The sequence below is a fragment of the Abramis brama genome, assembly GCF_963993115.1.
Source record: "Abramis brama genome assembly, chromosome: 5".
Taxonomy (NCBI): Eukaryota; Metazoa; Chordata; class Actinopteri; order Cypriniformes; family Leuciscidae; genus Abramis; species Abramis brama.
In genome coordinates this window covers 24,357,837-24,378,313 of record NC_139967.1, presented here as the reverse complement: position 1 = coordinate 24,378,313, position 20,477 = coordinate 24,357,837, and the positions used below count along the sequence as shown (strand labels likewise).

The window sequence follows — 20,477 nt, the reverse complement described above, 5'->3', positions numbered from 1 at the left end:
CCTGCCTCCGCGTGCGCGCGCTCGAGCTCGGCTCTTGTAATTGGCTCAGCGCTGTGCTGTTGTCCATGCGCCACTGGGCGAGTCTCGGCTGTCTCAGTAACCCTCTTTTATCCTCAAAAAAGGAGAGCGAAAGAGGGCAGACTCAGAGTTGGGTTCGGGTGGATGGACCGCCATTATTGGGAGCCTTGGACAACCACTTTCACCCACACGCACATATATATTTTAACATTTAAAGACATGCGTGGCCCATATTGCTCGAGATTTGGCCACGAAAAACTGGATGTTGTGTCTCAGTGTTAAGGGCCAGGCATCGTTGCATGCTGTCTGCACACGATGGCATTTTATGACCACAACAAAGGGCATTATAATTGACCGAAAGCAACGTGCTTAGGCCGGAGGAAGACATTAAAACAAGCCTTTTTCCCGCACGGAAACGACTGGCCTCCAAGAAAGGACATTTCTTTGTTTGGATATGTTTAGCCGTCGGTGGATTTTCCCAGCCCTTTCCATACTAACGCGAGATCAGTAAGTTGCGTCTGACAAAAATATCCCTTGGAAACTGCAAGTCTGTCAAGCCACAATCAAAGAGCCCCCAATGAATTTAATGTCCTCGGCTTTTTGCGTAGTCTTTTGTTTTCCTTTCTTTCTGGTTTCTAACAACATTGGCCGAGCCGGTTGTAAGCCTTCTCCCGCTGGCCTGGAAGAGGGATTGAGAAGGGAAAGGGAGGACAGAGAAAGGCACTGGTATGTAACGCATGTATTCTCCCCGGTATTTCATTAAAATCAATATTAGCGAGCTAAGTAGTCTGTGTCGCTGGCAACGTGACATTTTTTTCAGCCGTTGAAGAAGCCTATAAATCCAGTAACGTTATCTTTAAATAACGAGTAGAGTCGTACCGAAGGGAAATTGTACGTTTAAATAAAAGTGATTGCTGTCTGTTGTGCAAGCAGCGACTTGGTTGCTTTGAAAACGGATTTATCTTGCACTCTTACAATCTCAGAATGTTATAAGTTGGCAGACTATTTTCTCACGTGATGTGCACCTTGTTAGTTGCTATGTAACGCTGGACAGAATCGCAGAGCATTTAATTGTAGAACACGCCAACGGAAGGTAACGAGTCGCACTCATTTATTATAACCGCATACCCTGTTTTACATAAGTTACGTGGGGAAAATGTTACAGACAAGCGAGTAATTTCTGTTGCAGACTGCAGTACCAAACAGACAGCTGAGCCGCTCGTAGGAAGGCAGTTCTGAACCATGACGCATTACGTAGCTGGTATTTCTTGCTTAGGCTATGCTAGGCCTATAGGCTTTAAGGATGAAATCCTTTATCAGTTGCTTTCTTTAGGGTTCAGAACTTCAGATGTGTATTTTGCTTGAAGAGTGTGCCGTGATGTCTTTATTTTTTTCTATACACATACAGCCAAAACAGTGTTTGATGTGTGTTAAAGCCTAACAACCCAACACAGTGGGCTACAGCCAGGGCTGGACTGGGAAATCTCACACTCATCCAGGCCATCCCATACACCCACAACAGTTTTGGAACCATGGACAACCCTATTTTTTGTATGGCCATTACATAAAAAAGGTTAAAATCCTTAGACTGGCCCCATGCAAAATAATTAAAGGTTCTCTCTTGAAATGCACCTTCACTTCCATTTTCCTTTTCCTTCTCTTCATTTCCCCTGATATCATTCTTCCATGTGCGTACTTTCTTTCTGTCACTTCTTCACCAGCAGGTGTATTGTTATAAACAGAACTGTCTCAACCTTGTTGCAAAACAACCACCTCATTGTGTTTGAACATAATCTAAATTCATTTTATTTTGAAGTCTAAGCATATTAAATTTGATTAAAAAATAATGTGAGAATTGTTTACAGCATTTGAACCACCACATACCACCATTTTCCTATGTTCCCAGGCTTACATACTCCATTTTCATGATAAATACAATACTTACTGTATGTGATCAGTATTGATTATTATTCTCTCTAATGTAAAATTGTTTTAAATTATTAAATTCAATTTAACAAATATAATGTGGTCAACCTTAATACATCACTGTTGGTAGTTGGAAAATTTTAATTTTTAAAATCACAATTTAAAATTGTCCAGTGGCCATTTAGAGTGTACATAGTTATTGTGAAAGTAATTTGTTTCAAGTTGTAGTAGTGTATATTAAAATTCTTTGGTAACGTTTTACAGATTGTTTCCTATCAAAATCCAGCACAAATAAAAGTAATATTGTAATTGGTTGAATGTGAGACATAGGACATCATCAATCCTTCCATTCTTTATAACCACTTGTCAACCTTGTTATTATTTTGTCCCCCCTGTTATTAATTTGTCTACCCTGTTAAGCAGATTTAGTTTTTTTCAATTTCATAAAATCTTTTTTTGTTGTTGTTTTTTTACAATAATTTTACATAATTCAGTGTCAATGAAACTTTTTTGGATTATCAATAATGACAATGTAGTACTTTAAAAACTAAGGCATATGTATCTGAAAACGAAAAATGTAAAATCATGTGTTTGTGAGAAAGTAAGTACAATTCTTACATAATATATGCATTTTCTGATACTTTTTAACTGATATGCTTTTAAAGGGACAAAGGAACACAAGTTGTCTAAGAAACACAATGCCCATAAATTAGTATTTTAAACTGTTGTCCTTAATAGTGTGGGCATTTTTGATCTTCCATTTCATTTATTTGGTTTAATAAGTGGTTACATTTATTTATCCGAGCTTGACCAAAATAATTTTTCTAATGTTTTACATCACCTTATCATGATTACACAAAAAAAAAATTTAAAAACTGAGATTTTCTAAATTTGATATTGTCCAAAAGTCACAGAATACCAGCAATGATCTGTTGTTGTTGTTTTTTTTATCTTAAAATGACTTGAATACCCCAAATGTAACTATTTCATACAAATATATTAAAACAAATTTCCTAAATGCTTAAAATAGTACAATAATAACTACATCATGACAATCTTTATAAAAAAAAATCTGTGTTGTTGTCTGCCCTAGCTCCCTCCAAATACTATAAATCGATGTGAACATTTGTCTCCTAAATTATTACTGTAACTTTACAATTGATAATAATGATGTTCTTTAGCATACAGTATTTTGAAAGACTATAGTAATGGGGTGTTACTGCTAACATTTGCTAGCAGTTTAATGCTTAGCTAAGTTAACAAAGACAAACTACAGCCAAAACTACAACTATTTAGATAATAGTTATATTAGATAAAAATAATTGTACAACTACAATTATTTATAAAACTGACCTGCACTTGAAGCCCTGAACAGGTCAGTAATTTTGCTAAATTTCGCTGCTGTTTCTTGGAGACCTTTCCCTCTCTGCTCCACCAGGATTCAGAAACTGTCTAAATATGTTCACCATGGTCCATTTCTGTATATAATAAACAGTATAAACTATCGCATCTTAAGTAGATATGTCAACATTTGAACCGCTGTAAAGGGTTATTACATTTGTATTAGCTATTTGAGCAAGTTGAAACTCAATACTTGAGTTTAAAAGTGTAATTCAGCAATTTCTCTAAAAAAAAGTCGTCACTGGCACGCAATGAATTCTGGGGTAGGCAAGGCCGCAAAGGATCCATCTGTTGTATCCTTCATTTCACGGGAAACGAAGGACACATTTGGAGGAGCCTTCAAATTGGGACAGCCTTCGTTGTGCCACTTTATAGCTTGGTTTGGAAATATTTTAGTTGGCAGAATAGAACAAAAACAGTAAAAACTTACTACGTTGTGTCCAAAAATATTCAAATCAAATAATCAACTTATTGTTTATTGAACTATTAAATTTGGTATTAAATATCAAATTTGTAATCAAGCTGATATTTGAGAAAATAGCACTCTTGTTCTCAAGGAAAACTGAACTGGTGTGTCTGGTCCACATCATGCAAAGCCTGCCTTATGCTGGTGACCAGCAATGCAGGATTTTTAATTATGTTACAAACACAAACTACTAGAACTCATACAAGGGCAATTATTATCTTGAATTTTGGGGGTATTTTTGTTAATTTTGGTGCCGTTTCCAAGATGCTTTGAAAAGATGTTTTGAATAGAGGTTGACCGATTAATGGGAACTGATAACCGATTGCTGGAACAATCGGTTATCAGTAAAAAACTGATATTTTTATCACTAAAAATGATTAGTGGAGAACAGCAGTATGTTTTTCGACAAGGAGAGGATGCTAACATTAGTACCTCAAGTAAAACAGTGTGATTAAAAATACACTCATGTCCAACCCAAATGTTTAGTCACGATTGTTACCATCTATTTGCATTAGTTTATGTCCAGTTGGTCACTTTTTTGCATTCGTTAGCCAGCGAAGTTGCATATTTAAAGCTAGTGATGTGAGAAAGCAAATTGATATGTTTATGCATCTGACAGAAACATATAAACAAATCAGAAACACATACGATTTCAGTTCTTTAAATTTCAATTGTTTTGAGGGTACACACACCGACAATGCCCAGCTGCAACTAAGCCGTTCAAAATCCTCCCGTGCCACGTAGAGCGCCAGTCACATAGTTTCCATTAAATTGCATGATATTTGTCATTGTTAATGTGCATATTGACTTCACCCTTGGCTGGAATATTGTGCATTTTTCAGCAAAATATTTGTCTTTACATGGCTTTAAAGGGGACCTATTATGCAAAATTCACTTCTGCATGGTGTTTGAACAAAAATGTGTGTTGGCAGTGTGTGTACATTTTACACAACCACCCTATAATGATAAAATTTCACCCCATGCTTTTTTTTTTTTTTTTTTATCATAAGCACTGTCTCAGAACAAGCTGTTCGCAGATTCTGGGCAAAGTGACGTCACTTTGCACAGGCCTCTCCCTTGACTGTTGACGGACACTGCCGTTTTAGCATAAACCCGCCCTGAGTGAGCTGTACACAGTCCGCCATTGTCTTGATGCCGGACCAGGTGCAGACAACAAGAATGTCTCCTAAGCGATTTAGGTGTTGTGTTGTTGGATGTAAGAATGAACACAGCAGTCGTTATTTACTCCTGACATCTGAGGGGATGCGCCCCCCAATCTACCTAAATGCATTTCTTTGCACAAATCATTTTACACCAGACTGCTTTTGTGAACGAGGGTCTGTATAAAGCAGGCTTTGCTAAAAAGTTGTTACTTGAGGATGGATCTGTACCAACTGTTCTTGATCCAGCTTATAGTCTACGGAGACATAGGCCTACTGGTCACGGCAGTAATGGAAGGGAGAGCGCACACTTTATTACAGTTCATAGGAGTTGTTTTACGGATATAAAGTTTATCAGTTTATTAAGCACCCCTGAAAAGATCTGTATATATTTGTTTACTGTTAGTTGTAACAAGTGTGTTTTTGTGTAATTCGCTGTGTATGTTGATGATAATGCGAGAGAGAGAGAGAGAGAGAGAGAGAGATTATGGATAAGACTTTAGTATGCACTAATTGTACTGTGTTTTATTCAGCTCTTGCGGTGACTTTCTGGAGTGAAAACTGACACTTCATCTTTTGTGTTAAGTCCAATAAACTTCATAAAACTCATTAGTAAATTTTTGCCATCTTATGGATGGGGTTCGGTACAACAGGCTTGTACTAATAGTGGATAAAAGCAAGATGACAAATACGCTATAACCATAATTAAACAGAACTATACCTGTTCTATCTCCATACAGCATATATTGTCTGTCATTATTACTACGGGTCGAAATGAACACTGCTACTGACAGTGTCTGTTCTGACATGGAGCTGGTAAGTCCCACCCATCCGTAAAACCCCAAGTGGACCTCTAGGTTGAAAAATCGTCAATGCAAGTGAATGTGAGAAAATAATTATTTTCTGGTCCCGTTTGAATTTTGCCATGAATGTGAACATATGTTGTCTGTGAATTTTTTTATATAATTTTTCATGTTACGAGTTTGACAGTATATTGTATGATTCTTTGGCTAGCAGTTGTGGAAAAGACATAACGAGAAAGACTACATGTCGCCTATGTGACGTCACCCCATAACACATTTTCCCTCCACTTGTCAAATCACGGTGCTAATGCTGCGATAATCTATGGAGATGGATCGAGATGCCTGTGTGTTTTGTACCCAAATGTCACCATTCAAACCAAATGGGCTGTTCTTTCTTCAGATTCCCGTCTGAAACGCGTCGAAAGCAGCGAAGAGTTGTAGTCCACAAAGTGCTCTCACACAAAGTCTAACTGTATTAAACTTCTACCCGCTAAATTGTAGCATTCTTCACACGAAAAATTATATTAAAAATTCACAGACAACATATGTTCACATTCATGGCAAAATTCAAAAGGGACCAGAAAATAATTATTTTCTCACATTCACTTGCATTGACGATTTTTCAACCTAGAGGTCCAGTGGGGTTAGCGGAAGGGGCGGGACTTACCAGCTCTATAATCATTGCATGAGAGGAGATTGTCCTGACATGGGAGCACCAGCTCTTGAAGCTCCGCCCTCTTCTTGATAGGGGGCCAGGAGCAGCAGCTCATTTGCATTTAAAGGGACACACACAAAAACAGCGCATTTTTTCTCACCCCCCCCAAAAATGGCAATTTTAACATGCTGTAAAAAAGGATCTGTGGGGTATTTTGATCTAAGACTTCACATACACACTCTGGGGACATCAGAGACTAATTTTACAGAGATTAATATTTATATATTTATTTCATTTATAAAGTACAGTACTTTTTCATGTTTCAGTACTGTTTTTTTTATTTTTATAATAAAGTTCAGCATATTTTACTTGAGCTGCTATGTTTGTTTTCATTCAGTATCCAATAAAAAAACTAGCAGTTGAATAATCTGTTATTGGCCAGTGTGGTCCAACCTAGTTATCGTTATCTGTAAAATCCGCTATCGGCCGAACTCTATTTTTTAATAGTGGTTTAATTTCATGACGGTGACAAACAGTGTTGAAGTTTAGGGCAAACACAATCGTTACCTGTCTGTCACCAATAAAAGCAGGTCTGGGATATGTCGGTGCTGCTCGCCTGCTCCGCAGAGCGTGCGGTCTCACAGAATTATTAAGAATAAGTTATCGGGCATATGCTAAGAATTGAATAAGGATTGATGCAATGAGCCAAATTTAAACAGTAAGCTATAAAATGTCTTGCAAAAAGGGCACTCATCTAATCAGATTCCAAAAGGGCCGGAGCTTGAGCACCACTTGGGGGTCTATCTGTGCACGTGCCTGAATTGTTACTTTAACTACTTGGTACAGCACCAATTAAGTGATGAATTAAGTTGCTGCAAAATGGGATCAAGATCCGTTTTAATTAGAAATATTTGAAAGAAATAATTTAAACAAGTTTTATTTTAATAATGATCAAACTACATAAGTGACAAGGTCCTTGATAATGGTTCACCCCAAAATGGAAATTCTTCAAGAAATGTATACATTTTTCTTTAGTGGAACACACTAGGTGAATTTAGGAATATTTTGCTCTCTCTTTTCAGTATAATGTAAACTGATGTGTACTGGGGCTGTCATGCTATATACAAAATGACAGAAAAAGCATCATGAAAGGAGCACAACAACTAAAATATTGGTCTATTTTTCAAACAAAGCTATCATATGGCTTCAGAAGACATGGAATATAGACATAGCCCATTATATCAGCCACTTAAGATGCTTTAAGGGTGCTTTTGTGTCCCCATTCATTGTAATTGCATGGGGAAAAAATCAACTACATTGTTTACAATTTTCTCTTTGCATTACATAAAAGACAGGCATGTGGGTTTGGAATGACATATAAGTGAGGAACTTTTTTTGGTGTGTGTGCTATTGTAATTGTAAATGATAAAGAGATTGGTAAAGAAAGAAATGATTGAATACTTTTGATATTCTATTCACCAGTTCTCATTGGTTTACAAGTGCTTCAGATCATTAGATTAGATCATGCTCTTTAATTACTTTGAAGTTATCAATTTTTAAACGCTAACTGTTTGCCGCAAACTGTTGTTTACCCCTAATTGCTGGAGTTCAATGGGAAGCAAATTTACATTTTGCTGCTTTTTTACAGTTATTTCATTTTATTATTTTTTATTATTATTATTTTTATTATATTGTGCCTTAGCTTTTTGCATGCAGTGTTGTTTAATTAAATATTATACAACTTGATCCATATCTAGAACCTGAATATAGAAATTTGGAATGAACAACCACTTAATTTGAACCACGATAATTTGATCGATAAAACGTATTGATGGTCGAAGGAGAATCAAAAGAGGACTCAATTTTGTTTTCACACACTGTTTAAAATGCAGCTCTCTGTGTGCGCACAGAAAACAGTGCAAAACATTAGCAAGACATAGAAACATGGAAATGATAAACTTTCATTCAATGGTTAAACTTTGCAACTAATCTTCGAATGGGATGCACGTTGAACTGTAGGGCCTGGCCTGTATGTATCACGAATCAACAACGATCTGTTACACCTCTAATTGTTAGATATGACTCTGCTGTGAATATGTCTTTTATTTGAATTAAGATCCTCCCAATGCCATTACGCCAAAACTTTAAATATTGTTGATGATAATAGTGATTTCGACTCCTACTTTCTATTCCTGTGTTCCTCTGTCAATCTCTTGATTGATAAAAGACAGTTTTTTTTACAAGACTCGCTATATATATAGTTTTGGGTATCAGACAAAACCCTCTTGACTGGTTTTTAATACCAGACAAAACAGGTGTAAAAATACTGGTTCCAACATTCCTGGTGTGTTGGAAGGATTTAACATTTTTGGCATTGAAACAATGACATTTCTCTAAAAATGTCTAGATTTTAAAATTATATTATGCACACTGATTTTAAGTGGTATTTTGGGAATTGTGCAACAATAGCAAATCGTTAACTAAACACAAATATACGGAACATCATATACTTCATGAAGCCAAGTTTAAGTAGATCGTGAATTATGATTGTAGAGTGATTTTGAAGCAAACTGTTGCTAAAAACTAGTTTTTAGTATTCACATAATGTTGTGTAGGTTTGCTAGCATAGGAATAGATTAATATAAGAATCAATCTGATGATCCATAATCAAAAATTGATTTGTAATTATCAAAAATTAGCATTATTGAAGAAACAATATACATACATTATTAGAAACATAATTGAAATTCTTAATGTAGATTGTTATGCACTTTAAGGGGTTTGATGTTTAATGTAGGATTACAGGGTTACTGTGTTAATTTAGTATTTTAATATCTGTAAGAATGATTAAAGTAGCTAATATTTTCTTAAAATGTTCCTTTTAGGTAACCAAAGCACATGATTTTGTTGATAATTGGTTTGTTCTTTCTCTCTCCCTTTCTCATTTAGGTTAGCCCCAATTCCTTCTTCACTTCTCCATGCCCCCCTGCTTATCTCTCATTAGTCCCCTCTAATATGGCCAAAAATGCAAGCCACTTTCTTGACCTGAAAGGATGATTTGAAACATCAGAACTAAAGCCTCAATTGTAAATCAAATACAGGGCCCTGCTTTCAACATTTTATGGACACATTTTAAAGAGTCTGCCTCTGCCAACCTTTGGGGAATGGCAAGATGAATGCCTGTGTACGATGATGATGGCTAAAAAGCAAGAATCCCGAATGCCTATCTACAACCTTGTTGTTGTTGGCCTGTCGGGAACGGAGAAAGAGAAAGGGCAATGTGGAGTTGGCAAATCCTGCCTTTGTAACCGTTTTGTCCGCCCTAGTGCTGACGATTTCCATCTTGATCACACTTCTGTGCTAAGTACCAGTGACTTTGGTGGCCGGGTTGTCAACAATGACCATTTCCTGTTTTGGGGAGAGGTGGGGAGAGTTTTGGAAGATGGTGCAGACTGCAGGATGCATGTGGTTGAGCAGACAGAATTCATTGATGACCAGACGTTCCAGCCCCATCGCAGCACAGCATTACAGCCCTACATCAAAAGAGCTGCCTCCACCAAACTGGCTTCTGCTGAAAAACTCATGTACTTCTGCACTGATCAATTGGGACTGGAGCAAGATTTTGAACAGAAGCAAATGCCCGAAGGCAAGTTGCAGGTGGATGGCTTTCTGCTTTGTGTTGATGTCAGTCGGGGTATGAACCGAAGCTTTGATGATCAAATGAAATTTGTCACCAACTTGTACAATCACTTAAGCAAGACAAAAAAGCCTATTGTGCTGGTTCTCACTAAGTGTGATGAGGGTGTGGAGCGATATATCAAGGATTCTCATACATTTGCCATTACAAAAAAGAACTTGCAAGTTGTTGAGACTTCGGCACGGTCCAATGTCAATGTTGACTTGGCTTTCCTTACCTTGATACAGCTCATTGATAAGGGAAGAGGTAAGCCCAAGATCATACCTTACTTTGAGGCACTGAAACACCAGAGTCAACTGATTGCTTCTGCAAAAGACCGCTATGAGTGGTTGGTGAACCACATTGTGAAGAATCACAATGAAACTTGGCCCAACATCAGCCGACGAATGCAGACTTCACCTGAATACAAGGAGTATGTATTTTTAGAAGGTACAGGTAAAGCTAAGAAGCTATTTCAACAACATATTCACCGGCTAAAACAGGAGCATATTGAAAAGCGTCGTAAAGCATACTTGAGCGCTCTTCCACTCGCCTTAAGTAGCTTGGTGTCCGAGTTGGATGAAATTGAGCATTTGAGCTGGTCTGGGGTCCAAAAGGTCCTTGAGTCTAAAAAAGACTTTGATCATTGGTTTGTGGTACTGGACGATGCGCCATGGGAGGACACGCCACATCTTGATAACATGGAGGATGAGCGCATCCCCTTTGATGTGCTAGACACGACGGCTGCTGAAATAATCTTTGATGCACACCTTGAACACTTGCGCAATGAATGCAAGCGTGCCCAGATGCGTCATGAGTTCAAAGCAAAATTAGCATCTTCCCCTTTCGTTACCCCTGGCAAACCCTGGGAAGAGGCCCGAAGCTTCATCATGAACGAAGACTTCTACCAGTGGCTTGAAGAGCCAGAATATTTGGACATTTATAACCGGCACCAGAAAGCAATCATAGACAGGGCAAAAGAAGATTTTCAGGAGCTTTTGCTAGAGTACTCTGAACTCTTCTATGAACTTGAGCTGGATGCCAAACCTAGTAAAGAGAAAATGGGAGCAATTCAAGAAGTGTTAGGTGAAGAACAACGCTTCAAGGCACTTCAGAAATTGCAAGCTGAAAGGGATGCTTTAGTTCTGAAACACATCCATTTTGTGTATCATCCTACAAAGGAAACATGCCCGAACTGCCCACACTGTGTCGACCATAAAATTGAGCAAATACTTGTTTCATGCTTCCCAAAACAATACCCTTCCTTTGGAAAGACCCATTTGATTGATGGAAAAGTTGATAGAATCAATCTTGTTATACTGGGAAAAGACGGACTTGCTAGAGAATTAGCCAATGAGATTCGAGCACTGTGTACCAATGATGATCATTATGTGCTTGAAGGTAGAATGTATGAACTTGTCCTTCGGCCAATTGAGGGCAATGTTAGACTTCCTGTTAATTCGTTTCATACATCCACATTTACTCCTCATGGATGCCTGTGTTTATACAATTCAAAAGAGTCCTTGTCATATGTTGTAGAAAGTATTGAGAAGTTGCGAGAGTCCACGCTTGGCAGAAGGGACAACCATATGGCTCAGCTTCCCCTGTCACTCTTATTAGTAACCAAAAGAGGTGTTGGAGGACTGGGTGACATTGGTGGCGAGACTGCTCAAGCATTAATCTCACAGGGTCAGCAGGTAGCCGTAAAACTGCATTGTAACTACCTGGAACCTGCCTCCCCAGGCACTGGCTATGGGAGAAATGTGAATGAAAAGCAGATCAACCAGGTTTTAAAGGTTCTACTTGAAACAAGGAGGACTTCTACATTTCGTAGCTGTTCTCCACCTGCACCTCCGCTGCCTCCTTGTATTCGAGACTTACAGCAGGACCACAGCCCAGAGGCTGAATTACGTATTGTCTTGTGCCTAATGTGTGGAGACTCCTACGACATTGATCAACTTCTTGCTCCATTCCTGCTTCCTCAGCATTGCAAGCCGACCTCTCCCCAAACAAGTGGCACTTCAGTGCTGCTAGAACAAACAATTGGTGGACACAAGCATACAATTGAATTGTCCCTACTGTCATACCACTCTTCTTTTGCCACACGTAAGAGTCGGCTGGTCCATGGCTACATCGCTGTATACTCTGCTAGCCGCAAGGCTTCTTTTGAAACCCTGTGTGCCTTTTTGTGTGAGGTTCAGGACATCATACCAGTACAGCTGCTTGCAGTGGGAGAAACCCGGACTGAGCTGCTGGACTCTGAATCTGTGCATGAGATGTTAGTCCAAGGTGAAGAACTGGCCCATGAACTTGAGGGACGGTTTTGCAGTGTTGTCTGTGGCCCTGGTGGAGTTGTTGGAGGACTTCACAAACTAGACCTATTGGAACAATTTTTCACAGAGGTATTAGAAAAGAGAACCATTGTTGAGGCCAGTCATATGTATGAAAACATTGCAGAAGCCAGTAGCACAAATGAGAATGTGTATTCACCACACTGTGGCTCCCCAAGCCCTGTCACAATGCTGTTAGATTCTGAGGAAGACATGGAAGCTTCCCCGCCTTACCATGATGGTACACTCACCTCTCATGGTGGATTCAAACTGCCTGACCTGGACTCAGGTGACACATTCTCTGTGATCTCTGACCTTAGCACATTTGAAAACAAGCTAAATAATAAAGTTCCTCCCCAAGTGAGACCCAAGCCTAGTGTCACATTTGACCTTAGAAAACCAAATTTCAACCCCTATGTAGATGCAGTCAGCCATCGGCGTTCACTTACATCCAATGTGACATGGCCTCTAGGAGGAGATTACGATCCTTCAGACTATGCTGAGCCAATGGATGCTGTCTCTAAGCCACGCCCCAGCTACGAGGACAGCATATATTCTGTGCCACATGACAGCACACAGGGGAAAATTATTACCATCCGCAATTCCAATCGGATCCATTCTAATGGAGGAGGCAATGGTTCAGACAGTGAAGGGGATGGCAGCTCGTTGGAGAGACGTCGCAAATTTTCAGCAGCAAGGGTAAAGCCACGGCTCTACCGTGATCGTTCCAAACGTCTGGGGAAGTTCAGCAGTTTCCGCACTAGTTTTTCCATTGGTAGCGATGATGAGATTGGCACACTCACAAGGTCAAAAGACGATGATGTTTCAGCACTGAAGACAGACATACTCAATGAAGAAGGAGAAGATCCTAAAAAGAGGAACATACTGAAAAGTCTTCGCCGACCAGGCAAAGTAAGATTTATTTATTTATTTTAAGTATGCTCGTCTGTTTTTAACATTGTGATATTTAAATTAATGTTTTTTTGTTAGCTTCGGAAGCTTTTAAGGCTTCATTAAAGGAGTCTTGTATAATTGTCAAATAATCTGTATTTGTCTTGCGGTTTGTAGAAAACAAGACCAAAGCCTCGCCATTCTATCTCTAAGCCTTTGGAGAGTAACTACTTCGGGGTGCCTCTGGTGAACGTGGTTTCCCTTGAACGACCTATTCCGGTTTTCATTGACAAGTGTATTCGTTATATTGAAGCCACAGGTACAGTTGCTGCTGTTGCTGTTTCATCAACCTACTCACCCCATAACAGTTGTGCTTAGGGAACCATATAAGCTTATCATTATCGCAGTGTCCAGTTAAAATTAGATGCTTAATGGGCTGTAGCTGTCATAAATCACACCACAGCATAATATTGCTCGTAGTTCCTTTTTTTTTTTTTTTACTGTGTTTCAGCTATGGTCTTATAATAAAGATTGTAGAACCATATTAATGTGAATTTAAGAACTTTTTAGCTTTTTTAATAGCTGCGGTATTAGACCTGTATGAAGTAGTTTGTAAAATAATTTTGGACATTTAAAGTAGAGTGACTAGTACTTAATGTCTTAAAATGTTTAAGAGTCCATTTTGAGGGAAGATGACTTGCCTCGAAATTGTCTTGTTAATCAAATCTCTCTCTCAGGTTTGACAACAGAGGGTATCTACAGGGTAAGTGGGAATAAGGCAGAGATAGAGAGCACGCAGAGACAGTTTGAACAGGGTAAGTTTAGAAGGATTTCAATACTTCAAAATTGTTGTGGGTTATAGTTTTGTTAGTGGATTTACGTGGTTTTAAAGCACGCATGGCAAAATATAGTGTGTATGTGTGCAGGTTAACAGCATGTGAAAGCTTTTAATAAATTAATTCTATTTGTAATATTCCACACTAAAAATGATTGATGGATAAGTTCTGCTCTTGATCTTCCTTTCTTTCTATACCTCACTCTATCACTCTCACTTTGTTAATTTGTCTTAGACCACAATCTGGACCTTGTGGAGAAGGACTTCACTGTGAACACAGTTGCTGGGGCAATGAAAAGTTTCTTCTCTGAGCTGCCTGAACCTCTGGTTCCTTATAGCTCTCAGGAAGAACTGGTGGAAGCTTTCAGTAAGATTTCACTTAGTATTCTTTAAATGCATTTGTGAAGAATATAATCATGTAAATGCATCCACTTGAATTCTAAACTATTAAAATGTTGCATGCAAGTGTAGCAAAATTGTCATCCATAACACAGTGCCTGTCTAAGCCTGTGGAATAATCAAGTTTTGTTTTTTTGTTTTTTTTGCATAGAAATTAATGATCGAGAACAGAGGCTTCACACAATGAAGGATGTGTTAAGACGATTTCCCAGGGAGAATTTTGATGTCTTTAAATATGTAATGAGCCATCTAAACAAGTGAGTGTCAGACCACCTGCAGTTACAAACTTTTAGAGATCAGTTAAAGTGGAGATACTCTTAACCTTATCTCCCCGTTTCTTTCTCTCAGGGTTAGTCAGTGGAACAGAGTCAACTTAATGACCAGTGAGAATCTCTCCATCTGTTTCTGGCCGACACTAATGCGGCCAGACTTCACCTCTATGGATGCCCTGACAGCCACGCGCACCTACCAGACAATCATCGAGACATTCATCCATCAGTGTGCTTTCTTCTTTTACAACCAGCCTCCTGCTGAATCACCCACTGGCCCCTTTGGACTCCCTGGACCACTGGTGCCCTCCGGATTGCCCCCATCCCCCACAGCCGCCCCTTCCTACTGCCCTCCGACCCCACATTTTACCCCCCTTTTGCAGTCCCCACCACATTCTCCCCCCCAGAGCCCTCACACAGCCCCTACAGAACCACAAACGCTGTGAGAAAATGTGGCCTGTTATTTAGTCAACTATATACACACACATACACACACACACACACACAAACTTCAATGCATGCTTACACATCTGCATACACACTCTGCACACACACATCTAAATGCCTCTAAAACATGTAGCTTGTTTAGGTCAGTGTTGTATGTGGAAAAATTTGTGCTGATCTCTCAGTACTTGCATCAGGGATGCTCAGTCCTGCTCCTTGAAATCCACCTTCATGCAGAGTTTAGTTCCAGTCTGCTCTAATATATGTCTGTAATTTTTAATGTACCCCAAAACCTTGATTATCTGGTTCAGGTGTGTTTGATTTGGCTTGTATCTAAACTCTTTATAGGACTGATCTACAGTTATTAAGACCAGATGAAGGTCTGTGTGCTTATGAACATACTTTTTATTAGAGTGTAACCAAGACTTCAATTACCATGTCAGCACTGGCCTTCATGTAGTTTATTACAGAAGGGGATGGTGTTATTTTCCTGAGAGTGAATATAAATATTCTAATCAAGAAGGATATGAACCGTTTTGAAGGACTTTACAATATTCCATCCTGTTTTCTTCCTCTCAGTAGAAGGCTTGCATTCATTTACAACAGTACATGTTCTCTTTCTATTCTTTCTCTTTACATCTCTATATGGATCTGTGATATAGAGGACACTATAGTCATGAAAACCATGAAGCACTTTTTTGTTGTTGAGAATAATAGAATTAACTTCATTTTTCTCTTACTCTATTTCAAGAAGAATGAAATCACTTTAGCTGCAACCATATTCACCACTTTGCCTGGCTGTTGTGTTCCACTCAACCATTGTTGGTTTCTATCCCATGCCTCTATTTTAAGTTATACGAACTTTAAACGTACCATGGATTTTGGAGGACATTTTTATTCCTTGCTTTCAAGACTTGAAGTTCTGACACCTGATAGCCTAGAAGGTGACCTAGAAGGAGGTGTCTCCTGTGGATCTTTGCTCATAAATTCACCTAATGGGAGTGTACGTGCCATTTCTTTGAAGGCTGCGATTTAAATGGCAGAGATATCACATGGTTTTAGGGAATGCACTTCCAGTTCGAGCTAGTGAGGGGCTTGAGGTTACTGAGACTGTAGATTTACTCTGACACTTAAACTTTAGACTCTGAATCAGCAACTCAAAACCCTCATACCTTAATTTTGGACTCAAGTTTAAAAAAACAAAACAAAAAACATATTGAAGGCCTTTTAATGATGCCTAGTCTGACTGGTTTGAGAACTTCATCGTTTTTACTTAATCTAAAGCACTTTTTTTGTCTTTTTATATAGACCTGTATTGTGAACCGTGACAATGAATAATGATTGGTTTACATTTTTGCCACCATGTTTAAAAGATCAATGGACTTTTTCAAGGTGAATGTGGAATTGTCACACAGATTTAGCCCAATCCTGGACTAACGTTCACTTTTGATGAATCTGCATTCATTAGTAATGTCTTTTGTCCACTATTATGGTTTTGGACCTCCTGTACAGCCTGAATTCTGACTAACGTGGACCTTAAATCACCTATTTTACATTGTCTTCTCCATTTAACTCAATTGGAATGACACAATTTGCCTCTTCTGCTTCTACCATCTTATGTTCTGTCTAAACTCTTATGGACAAATCCATGATGTATAAAGACACAATGATTCATCAAGTATAGATTGTATGTATATTACCATTTTTTTTTTTCTCTTAAACCACAAATCTTCTAATGTGAAGGAAATTACTCCTGAACATATTTTGCTTGAAATGCCACTTCCTATTTCTATCCAGCCAAGGTAGAAAAGCTGAAGTACCAAAGTAGTGCAATATGGCTGACGACGGTTGAAACAGCAGTTGTACATATTTTGATGATGGGGTTGGGGATGAGTATGTCAGATTCAACTAAAATACTTGACAAATAGCCCATATGGCAAATCTTTGATGATTTGAAAATGTTTTGATTCATAATCCTCTTCATTCTGTGTATCTGCTGCTTTTCTACCAGGCTGAACAAAACTGTAAGAATCCCAACTTTACTTGAAGTGTACTATTTTCCTTTCATATTGAGATTTTGAGCAAACTGCTTAAACTCTAGAATTAGCAGCTAGTCCAGGTGTTGATACAGCCATCTTGTATGTGTTACACTTGTAAGAGTGAAATTTCTCTTCAAGCTAATGTGATTAGTCAAGAAAATGATGGGTAACTGCGATGGTTATCATAATGGTTCAAGAATTGAGGCCCTTCAAGAGTGCCATGAAATGTTCTATTAAGTAGAAGTGTTTGTAGAAGTAGACATTCTTATGATTTTTACTTTTGTTTTTTTGTTTTTATTATCTCCTGAAAGTCTGAGTATGAGAACTTGTTTATTCTCTGTCTGCTGTTGCATTGTGTTGAAGCCACAATATGGAATACTGGCAAAACCCTGATTAGGTGTGATGCTGCAGAATTAGGAGTCATTTAAACAATCAAAGTGTGCGAAGCTGCGCCTCACAATATCTGTCCTGCTGAGTTTACTTACCTTGAATAAATGAACTTGCCCTAGAAACTGCTAGATGAGCTTTAGTCAAAATTCTGGGATACAAGTGATGGTTTTGGAAATTCTGATCTGCCATTTTCGGATAAATTTCGATAATAATTCCTCGGACTTGTAATTAGGGGCCAAGCACTGAAGGTTCGTAGGCACCCATTGTATCCATAGTAGTCGTCTTCTTCTTCTTCTTCTTCTTCTTTTTCTTCTTCTTCTTTTTTTTCTTCTTCTTCTTCTTATTATTATTCTGTCATCTTTTTCTTCTTCCGCTCTTGAGTCTATAGCAGCCCATCGAACCGCTTGTGGGAAAGTTGTGAAATTTGGCACACAGATAGAGGCTAGTCTGAAATGTTATCATAGCAAATTTTAAGTCTCTAACTCAATCCCTCTAGCATCACCATCTGTCCAAATTTGCACTCACGTTTATGCTAATAACTAATAAATAAAAAAAATGTTTTCCTCTGATTCCTTGGCTCAAGATGATACAATTGCACCCTATGATGTCATTTTTGCCATTTTGAATTTTCCAAGAAACCTACTTTTTTTAAACTCCTCCTAGACCGTGAGACCATTGCTCTGATTTTCATGAAAATCGAACCAGATCATACTCAGACCATGGCGACAAAAAAGTTATGGAATTCAAGATTATTCATCAAACCATTCTCGAATAACCCACAAATGAGTTTGACGAAGTACACGGCAAAATGGACGTGAGGCTTTAGCATATTCTGACCAAAACTGGTGTGTTTTATAACAACTATGACCTGAGGATAACTGCTCAGTTTCAGCACAGTGCTACCTAGTGGTGTGGAGATATGAAAAAATGGCTATTTTTGCTTATAATTTCTAAATGTTTTGGCAAAAAAAAAATCACAAAACTGGTCTCTAGATTTGATGCACCATGTCAAATGACATAGCCCATTTTGGCCATCGGCCATGTAGATTTTTGTTGTAAAAAGCTATATTTTACGAACGCAGTGACATATCGTTATGAAACTTGGAATGTTCCATCGTCACCATGCGCTGAAGTTTCTCAAAAGGTTTTGAGACAGTGCCACCTTGTGGCCAAATTATAATGAAATTTCAAAAAAACTTCTACCAGCTTTTGATTAGCTTTGCCTATTATCTGTTGAAACTGGTCTTATTAGATTCCTTGGGTCATGCCGAGAACATAGATACCAAATTTGCCATAGTCAGATTTTGATTTTCTTTTAAAACATACTAATCCATTTGTCAGATTTTCATCAAAATCGAGTCTGATCATCTACTGACCATGCTTGCAAAAAGTTATGGTGTTCCTGGCAGTAGATGTTTTTGTTCCTTGCATCAATGAATTTGATGGCATAATGCCAAACTGCATCTGAGGCTGTATCTCTGCAAAGCTTTGACATATTGACTCATTATTACTCATTGTTACAGTTGGTCTGATACTTCCAGCCATACTGGTGTGATTTATGCTTTCTTTGTGCTTGGCCCCTTAATTGCTGCTTTCAGCTACATTTTTTACTTGAATTTACCAGAATGATTGAGCCTCTTTTTAAGCCATTTAGCTATTTTAAGTTCACTAGTGTAATCGGAAAGAGTCTGACCCAGATCATCTGTATTGAATGCAAGTTATATCAAGGGTCAGTTCATAATAATTTAACAACCCTTGCTCTTTGTAAATGAATGTTCTGCTACCCTCTTGTGGCTGTAAGGTGATCAGCAGGTATGTTTAATGAATATATGAGCGCAGTTTCATAATTAAAAATTTAAATTAAAGAGAGAACCTGTTTATAGCTACTAGATTTTTGAATGTGGGCTAGTTTGTGAGAGAAGGGTCTAGACTCTTGACCACCTCGTTTCATCCTCTTCCTGGTGCCTTTAGTTTTTATTAATTAGCAGCTTTTTCTGCTATGAGTAGTTGGTTTATTTCCTTTCCTGTTGCAGAGAAACACAGCCTTTGTTTTATGCTTAAAAAAAACGTTTTGGGGAGGCGTGTTGGAAATTTAGCTGGCAGTGTGGCTATATCACAGGGCTAACCTAGTATCGTTTGTAAAACTCAATTGAAGGACTTTCCAGAATTACTGTAGTGGTGGCCTGGTTGTGTGTTAGAAGTGCAAAACACACCGGCTTTTTCGTTGAACGTAATTGAAAACGTTGTTTCTTTCATATACGAAGAAAAGAAAAAAGTCTTGGTGCTTAGTCTCTTGCTTCTTATTTAAGCTTTTTTTTAATGGTGTTAGGCTAGTATAGGTAGCATGCATGACCGAGGGTCTATACAGGGAGTTTTTTGCTGGTTTCAGTATTTCAGAATTTCGAGTCTGATTAAAAAAAACAAAATGTATTTAATTAAGTTGGGGGAAAAAATTATCCTGTGATGAAAGAGGGTCAGGACAGGAGGACTTTAAATAAATGACAACAAACAATAAATAAATTTTGTTACATGTATGATGTTCTCAGTTTTTTGTTTCTCATTGTGTTACCTTTAGATACTGATGGACTTGGTACATAATCATAGTTTAAATGTTATGTCAATACTGGTTATACAGTAGGCTAATGTTCAAAAGTTTGGGGTAAGATTTTTTAAAATATTTTTGAATCTATTTAATCAAAAATACAGTAAGACAGTAATATTGTGAAATATTATTACAATTTAAGAATAACCAATAATGGGGTCCAAGTACCAATG

The 20,477-nt window shown here is 38.2% G+C and overlaps 1 protein-coding gene across 1 annotated transcript; it reads left to right on the top strand.

Annotated features, from left to right (window-relative positions):
* Positions 1–20,236, top strand: arhgap35b (Rho GTPase activating protein 35b). Its single transcript, XM_084115432.1, has 7 exons — positions 1–744; positions 9,379–13,347; positions 13,504–13,645; positions 14,064–14,141; positions 14,397–14,528; positions 14,712–14,817; positions 14,909–20,236. Exons 2-7 carry the CDS (start codon positions 9,619–9,621, stop codon positions 15,273–15,275), a joined length of 4,554 nt encoding a protein of 1,517 aa, XP_083971558.1. The 5' UTR covers positions 1–744; positions 9,379–9,618; the 3' UTR covers positions 15,276–20,236.
* The last annotated feature ends 241 nt before the right edge of the window (positions 20,237–20,477 follow it).

What these genes read in the sequence shown, in the direction of transcription:
- arhgap35b (XM_084115432.1), top strand. Translation starts at nt 9,619, where the DNA reads ATGATGATGGCTAAAAAGCAAGAATCCCGAATGCCTATCTACAACCTT. An exon ending in GTCTTCGCCGACCAGGCAAA is followed by an intron (nt 13,348 to 13,503) that starts GTAAGATTTATT and finishes TGCGGTTTGTAG; the next exon opens with AAAACAAGACCAAAGCCTCG. An exon ending in GCAGAGACAGTTTGAACAGG is followed by an intron (nt 14,142 to 14,396) that starts GTAAGTTTAGAA and finishes AATTTGTCTTAG; the next exon opens with ACCACAATCTGGACCTTGTG.